The sequence below is a fragment of the Natrix helvetica genome, assembly GCF_964273705.1.
Source record: "Natrix helvetica genome assembly, chromosome: 2".
In the NCBI taxonomy this organism is placed as follows: Eukaryota; Metazoa; Chordata; class Lepidosauria; order Squamata; family Natricidae; genus Natrix; species Natrix helvetica.
The window spans coordinates 62,564,627-62,573,074 of NC_138552.1; the positions used below are offsets into that span (position 1 = coordinate 62,564,627).

Genomic DNA, 8,448 nt, shown 5'->3' on the forward strand with positions numbered 1-8,448 from the left:
CTATTTTCATAAAGCATGTCGTCTCAATACAATTTTCATTATCTCCTCTGAATCCTTTACAGTAGACATATCAAACACACCTCCTGCAGGCCGGATCCAGCCTCTGATAGGCTGTCAGGTTGGCCTGTCCTGGAGACAGTGAGAGACCGGCTCCTGCCGCCCCAGGCCCAGCCACGATGACCAGGCCATGCCCACCCCAGATGTCGAAGGTCAAACAAACTCCTGATGCGGCCCATGACAGGATTGAGTTTGACACCTTTGCTCTACACCATGTTTGGCCAACCTTTTGGCTTGTCTTAGGCTGCATATAAAGTATGTAATATAGCTTATATAAACATCACAAAAATCACATATTATAAAACTTTACAAACTTATAGCTATCCAGGACCACATGCAACCTGTGGGCTGGACACACCTGCTGTACAATAACCTATCAATATTATTCAGGAAATGTAAACCTCTAAATCATACATGAAATTCCAGATGTGATTATACCAGTAACAAATGGAATGACTTCATCCACTTGACACAATTCTTATAATGCAAACCATGTCTGTTACCTACCTTCTCATGAGTGTATCATACCGCTGACTCATCTTGCCAATGACCACACCCAAGTCCTGCTCAATTCTAGCATTTCCAAACTATTATTTCCCTGTTACATATAGGTCCTACATTTTACCATCTCTAAATGTAATACTTTAATAATTAGCTATATTAAACAATATCGTGTTACTCTCAGCTGTCTTCCAGCCTGTTGAAGTATGAAATTGATAAACAAGTTGATGGAATGTGCGTTTAAGTTTAAATCTCCAGTCAGATGAATTGCATTCTAGAGGATTTTAAGGAATTTACTGTAGTCTAGCCAAATATTTATCCTTGAGAAATTCTCAAAAACATACATTTCCAGGAATAGTAAGACTTACTCTAACATCAATATTGGGAAAGATTTTACAGGTAACAGAGCAATTGATCCATAAGCACTTTGGAAACAAATTATTACCACAAATCAGTATGAATTTGTCAATTGGTTTTGCCCATGAATCTCATTTTTTTTTTGAGATAGATAATTTTCTTAGTTTCACAGCAGGTGGTATTTATGACTAGATGATCTATTAGAAAATATCAGATCTATAGGCAGGATCTGAGAAATAAGCCAGCTGTTATTAAAAATTTGGACAGCTTTTCTTATAATGTATGGAAATTAGACTAAGAAATTAAAATCCATGAAATACATACCAAGATTTAATTTTAAAAACAGGTTTATTTCTTCAGACCTATTTTAGGAGTTGAAAAGCCACAGGATGAATTGCTCTAACAGTTATAGAAAGATACATTGCTAATATAAACCAAAGATCATTGAAATTTGTATAGTCAACACATTACATGTAAGTTGTAAACTTTATTGAACAAAATTGACAAGAGCAAATAGGCACTTGTTAACAATGAGAGTTCAAGATCATAGCAGCCAACTTAACTTTGCATTTTACTGAGCTCTGTTGCTGTGAATAATACAGCTCATGCACAGGTAATGACTTATTTGTACATTTTTCTCAAGTATTCACTGAATACTACCAACATATATACATTTGTACATAAAATTTCAGAAATTTAGAGAAGTTATTTTTGTTGGCCTTTTGGAAGTGGTCTTCTGAAAAGAAGGATATGTGGTTCTGCAAGAGAAAAATAGAAATTTGTTTATGCCTGTTGTGAAAGCTTACACTTGCCAATCATGCTGATTAAATCCATCCCTTTATCACTGCCATTGTAACTGACTTGGAAAGAAAAATCCCCTTTCAAATATGGAACATGAGACTGTAGTCCAACATATTCAAAACAAATTGTGAAGTCATATCACAACTAAATATTTAACATTTATTAAAAGACATGTAAACACGCTAAACAAAATGTATTCAAAATATTTTGTATCACAATATAATATGTTACAACTAAGTTTACTTCTCCAAAGCAAAAACTATACAATTTAGTTTAATTGACATAGGACACTACATTTGTATTTTTCCCTTCAATTCCCAAATGATAGAAAGGGAAAAATGTTGACCACAAATGAAATAAACATTTCAGTAGGTTATGCAAACACTCCCCATTCACATCAATGCAACATGAAGTCTACAGGGAAAATATTTTCTAAAAATGTAACATCTGCATTTATTTTACCTGGTTCATGAATCATATAGTGGACCCAGCCAAGACTCTGCTGAACACCAAGCCTTCTCCATTCTTCTTCAGTCATTAGATGTGTTTTTGGTACTTGCTTTGAGAGCTCTCTTGGCAGCATCACATGCCTATCACGATTTAAAATGTATATATCAAACTCACACATAAAATGGTTAGTGTTGACTCAATATGCATGAACCCAGTCATGAGTAAAATAAAATCTCCTATAAAAATCCATTGCTTTTTGGAAGTGATCAAAATTCTTTAGAATCCTACTTCGGCTGAAGCTACGTAATCAACAATGGCAGTATTCAGATACTTCCAAAGTATCTAATATTACTTTACATTTGCAGTTCCACAAACAAGTCTTCAATATTCAATATTCACACCATGCACAATCAAGCTATTTCCCCAAATCTAGAAGATGCACAAGGAAGAACCATTACTGCAGCCAACGCCCACTCAGTCATTAGGTTTCCCCGAGAGTTAACCCGGATCAGCCAATTATCCCCCCTCCCCCCAGCTGCGATCAGGATAAAGAGTTCAGGTGAAAAGGGAGAAAAGTTACTCCCTCAGAGATCGAGTGTATGAAAACAACAGGCGGTTACTGTACGTTAGCAGTGCCTCAGCTCTTTTGCCTGGCGACTTCTACCTATAAAGATAATTTTGGTGGGCATTGATGCCACTTTTCCCCGGCGTTTCCTAAATAACCCCTGAAGCTCCCCAGCTCTCCTTTTTGTTACAGACTCTGAGGCGGCCAACCGCTCGTTGTTTCGCTTCTATGCATTCAGGCAAAGGCAAATTGATCGAAAGCCGACTTCAGCCACCCCGTCCCCCGCTCCCCGCCCACCGGCACAAACGAAGTAACACGAGCCTCCCCGTTCTCATACCGGTATTCGTAGTTCTCGTCGAAGTATTTATCCGAATAATAGATCTGTTTATGAGACATTATGAGAGGAATGGCGGCGGCGGCGACCACAGAGAAATCCCCCTCCGGCCTCAGAGCTCGTCACTAACCGACTGCAGTGAAAGCAACTCAGCACCCGACCCAATTTGAATCCGACATCTCGGCGCTGATTGGAAGGGAGCCCGAACTAATGGGAGCGCGCGCCGTCACGTGGCCTCGGTCTGTTGCTATTTGACACTCTCTTAGATTTGTCTCTGTTTCGACCAATCGGAGAGCGGAGGCAGAGGCGCAACGGGGGAGGGGCGGCGGCGCTAAACACACTCGCTTGCAATATTCAGACGTTGGTTGCTGAGACCTGGCGGGTTTTGTCTCTCCCTCCCTCTGACGAGAACAGAAGGAATGGTATACGATTCCAATATCTCCGGCGGGGTGGTGACCAAGAGCTGTTATTTTTTTTCTTAACTATTGTTATCTTAATGGCTGCTCTTCGCTCATAGCTACCCACCTTTTGCATATTGTTTTCAGGACAATTTTCTGCCCGCGTCGTTTCATTCTTCGGCGTGTTTCATTCAAGAATTTTCTCAAATGAATTGCGGAGTCCAGAACTGCAATCAAAAGTGGGATATTTTAAGAATAAAACTCCACAAGGATCGCATTCTAGAATCAGTAATATGTCGGGGAGCCATTTCATCCTTTTCCTAAAGAGATAGTGTTTGCATATAGGATTTGCAGACCTTTTTTTAAAAAAAAATCTGTCTCATTCCCTCTACTGAGTGCCCTCAAAGAGGGAAGGGATCCGAGTCTTTCTGTTGGGTGTGGCTATACAAGGATCCCGTTTTCACCCCACCTCGGCTCCAGCATCTCCTACCAGAAATCCTTCAACTCTGCACCATTGAGAGCTGATTTAAATCTTCCTCCCACGGATGGACTTTCCAACGTTGGGAAACGGTGACTCAGTTCTCAATTTAGTGAGCACTGACAGACTACACAGGTAGTCCTCAACTTCATGAACTAAACAGTTCATTTAGCGACTGCTCAAAGTTAGAACGGCACTGAAACAAATGATTTATGGATGTTTTCACAGTTACAATCTTTGAAGCATCTCCGTGATTATGTGGTCAAACTTCAGATGCTTGGTAACTGGCTCATGACTGGTGCTGTATCCCAAGGTCATCTGATCCCCTTTTGCACCCTTCTGACAAGGTCAACGGGGAAGCTAGATTCACTTAAGATTATCAACTGAAGTGATTCATGTAACAATACTGGCAAGAAAGGTCATAAAATGGGGCATTAATAGCTTAACAAATGTCTCACTTAACAAGAGAAACATTGGGCTCAACTGTGGCCGTACATTGAGGACTACCTGTTCTAATCTCCAGTATTGAGGATCTTTGAATGATGGGAGTAGCAATCAAATGTTTTGATGGTGTTGACTAGAGGAAGTCTCCTGAAAAATTGTGCTCGGCTTACAACAGTCACTATTCAAAGTTACAATAGCACTCAAAAATGGTTACATGACCATTGCAGCATTCCCATTGTCACGTGATCAAAATTTGGACGCTTGACAACTGACTCATTTATGGTGGTTGCAGTGTTCTGGGGTCATGTGATCAGTTTTTGTGAAATTCTGACAAAGTCAGTGGGGAAGCCAGATTCACTCAACAACCACGTTACTACCTTAACTACAATGATTCACTTAACAATTGTAGCAAGAAAATTTGTAAAATGGGGCAAAACTCACTTAAATGTTTCCCTTAGCAACATAAATTTTGGAATCAACTATGGTCATAAGTTGAGCACTACCTATGCACATTTTCAGTTTCATTCTTTTGAGTAGGCCAAACGTTTTAAATTTTTTCTAAGTACGTTGCTTCCCCACATACATTTGAAATGGGGGTTTTCTTTTGTTTTCCGTCCTACATTCTACTTGTCTTAACTTCAAAGGTTTCTATTTTCCTGTGTTAAAAGTTTACCTCTCTGTTCAGACATGAACTTTCCTTCAGCAGTTCAAAGGGATTCTACTCACAAATGATTATTATTATTTTTTTCTAACAGAACATTTGCATAGCATACATGCTTCTTTTTAAGTTGTACCATATTATTGGAGTCTGCGTAGCTTTAAAGCTTTTTCATGAAATCTTTAGCACAATCCCTAAACAATAGAACTTGGAAGTTAAATACCAGTGAGCATACTCTTGATAAGTAAATTTAAGTTTTTAGCCCTGTCACACTTCCAAACCATTACTGTTTTCACTTTCAAACACTCAGAATCATTTCAATCTTTTTGTCCTCACCAAGGCTGATGTTGAAACAGAATAATCTATGAGCTCTTCCTGATAACCAGTAGAGAAGAAGAAAAAGTCTAATCAGACTTTTGTCTCTATCTGTGTCTGTGAATTAACACATTTAATTTTGTCATTTATTACTTTTTAAGAGTTTAGCATTGCTGTAAGAAAGAGATGTTAAGGTACTTTTTCTCTGCTTAATTTAACAACAAATGTAAAGTTATTTAAAGATAGAATTTAGAGGCAAGAGTTTCTATCAATAGAAAAAAGATCTGCTCCAAAATTTCTACTCATAAATTTCATTCATAGTGGTTTTTAAATCCCAACTGAGTAGTTAGAAAGAAATTAGTTTGCTATCTAATGGAGATGACAAGTGGGAATTACAAGTATGATTTTTATTGGAGCAACTAGAAATACTATGTGGAGTTGCCAATAATCTTTTTTTAAAAAGAATTTTATTGGTTTTTGAACATTTATAGGGAAAGGTAAAAAGGGTACAAAGAAAATTTTGGCAGCTCCCCTGCTAGTGGTAGAAATCCCTCCAAATCTCACAGTTTTTACAATGTTAAAAACAATGTATAAAAGATGAGCATAAACAGAATCTTGTTTTACATTATATCATCCATATATTCAATCATCTCTTTGTCACTTTCTAGTATATCAACAATTATCATAGTATTTCAAATACATTTATTTTTGTGACCTGAGCCTTTTCGATATTGCTCCCTCCTCCCTGTCCCCAGGTGGAGCCACACACACCCCTCCTTCATATCTTGCACATTACTACCTTTTTCACCACCTCCCCTATTTTCGTCCTCTAGGAGGGAACTATGTTTTTTAATGAAGGCTTCAGCCTCCTCCACTGTATTAATTCTGATTCTGTTTCCCTCCCAAAAAATCAACATTCCCTCTGGCAATAACCATCTAAACCAAACTCCTTTATTGTATAATTTCTTTGATAAGGAGGAATACTTCCTCCTTTTTCCCCTCATTTTTTTCAGAATTTGCTTTAGAATGGTGATTTCTTTATCTTTATATTTTAATGGTCCCTCCCTTTGGGCCCCTAGCACCTCATCCCTCATGGTCCTCCTAATAAACTTAACATGTACCTCCCTTGGAACATTATGTGTTCTAGCATATGCTGAATTAATCCTGTAAACCAGATCCATATCCCATCACAACTCTTCTTTATTTCTCTTAATATATTCTGCTAGAATTGTACTCATAATATCCTTAAGATCTTCATTTTCTGTCTCTGGTAGGTTCTGGAATCTGAGAAAAAAGGACATTCTTTCAAGTTCTATTTTTGTCATAAAATTTTGCAATTCTAAATTTCCCTTCCGGACTGCCTTAACCTCCTCCCTCAATCCAGCTGCCCCCTCCTCCAAAACCCCAATTCTTTGTTTGTTTTCTGTTAAATGTTGTTGTACAGCTCTGTTCATCTTTAAGATCTGCCACCTCTTTTTTCAGCTCATTTTGACCCCTCATAATTTCCTGAAACATTTGGTTAACAGATAGTTCTTTTGAGCTCTCTCCAGTCCCTTCTTGTTGTAACAATGAAGTAATCTTCGTCTGCTGCATGCTTGGACTGGAGGTGGCAGAGGGAGGAGCCGAGAATGACTTGCCCGTTGGAGGTTTTTTGCGCCCCATTTATCTGCGTTCAGAGATGATAGGTCTTTTACAAAGAGAATGGCGTCAGTGGAGCACACAGCTGTGTCGGTCCCAGGAGGCAGGCAAATCCAAAAATATAAAGTTAGTTCTCCTTCACAGTTCCAAGGCACGAAGGTACACCAGAAAGAGGAAAAGTCAAATAGTCCAAATTAATCAGGAAGACCACGTAACGGGAGAGGTCCAGAGCGCCTTCAGAGGGGGGGATTAAGACAAATACCAGAGATTTTTTTTCCAAAGGTAGTTTTAAAAGGGAGGCTTCATTTATAGATATAAAAACAAAGACGGAGGGGCTCCATCTTGGCTCCTCCTTTCGCAGAGAGAAGAACAAGGAGTTCCATAAAGTTTTTTCCTTTTAAGAAAACAGCTCAGCGATCACCTCTTGCAGCTGTGATATCAATCATTCTCATATAGTTAGTACAAGTGGCAAGTCAGCCTTTATTCTCTCTCCCTTCCAATATAGAGAGAGATAGTTCAAATGCCGCTTTGTCCGGGGGGGGGTGGGTAAAGAGAAAGAAACACCCCCCTCTAATCCTCCAGTTTCAAATAGATTGAACAAAACTTACAATAGTCTGCTGCTTATCTGTTAACGATGATTAAGGAGATTAGGGTGGTTCTCTCCCCACCGGCATTTCAGCTGCTCTTCTTTCGCTTAGCTCTTTCCTCCCAGAGCCCATTCGGTGAAAGGGCAGACAACCCGCAGCTGTCTCACGCCCCCCCCTCTGCTCCCCGGCACCTGGGGCGAGGCTGGAAATACCCCGGCCGGCTCCCGCCGAGTATGGGGAATTCCAGCAAGCCGCCCTGCGGCAGAAGACCCCTCCAGGGCCCCCGTGCTCCTGAACGGAGCCCACCAGGGAGACGAGCAGCGGACAACACGTCCGTCACCTACAGGAACCGGAAGTGATCTTGAGTTGCCAATAATAATTATCTCCTGCCATATCTTAAATCTAACTTTATATCTAAATTATCTTACAACTTCAGATCTGAATATCTCACTCAGAGCAATAAGTTGAGATTTCAAGAGTTCTAACACATAATGTAGTATGGATTGATGTACTATTAAACATGTTTTTTCCCCAAATAGTGTTATTCATATTATGTGTCACTTTTTAAATATAAAGATTTTTATTTATATTTTATTACTTTAAATATACTGTAAAATGATGCCCAATAAATACATTCAATTTATAATAGAAATCTAGTTAAATGTTTCATGTCAAACATGAACTCTGGATCTCCTGCATTCTCTGAATAGAAATCCTGAACTCTGGATCTCCTGCATTCTCTGAATAGAACAGGATAGTTAATCTTCTCTAACCAGATCAGAAAATTGATTTAAGGTAGCTGAAATAGGAAATGCCTTTTACTAGCTAATCCATGTTTCTATATATCTGACAAAGGGCAGTTGAT

The 8,448-nt window shown here is 39.1% G+C and overlaps 1 protein-coding gene across 1 annotated transcript; it reads right to left on the bottom strand.

Annotated features, from left to right (window-relative positions):
- Positions 1 to 1,387: 1,387 nt before the first annotated feature.
- CKS2 (CDC28 protein kinase regulatory subunit 2) lies at positions 1,388 to 3,275 on the bottom strand. Its single transcript, XM_081943995.1, has 3 exons — positions 3,069 to 3,275; positions 2,179 to 2,306; positions 1,388 to 1,673 (listed from the first exon to the last, which is right to left on the bottom strand). Exons 1-3 carry the CDS (start codon positions 3,125 to 3,127, stop codon positions 1,621 to 1,623), a joined length of 240 nt encoding a protein of 79 aa, XP_081800121.1. The 5' UTR covers positions 3,128 to 3,275; the 3' UTR covers positions 1,388 to 1,620.
- Positions 3,276 to 8,448: the final 5,173 nt, after the last annotated feature.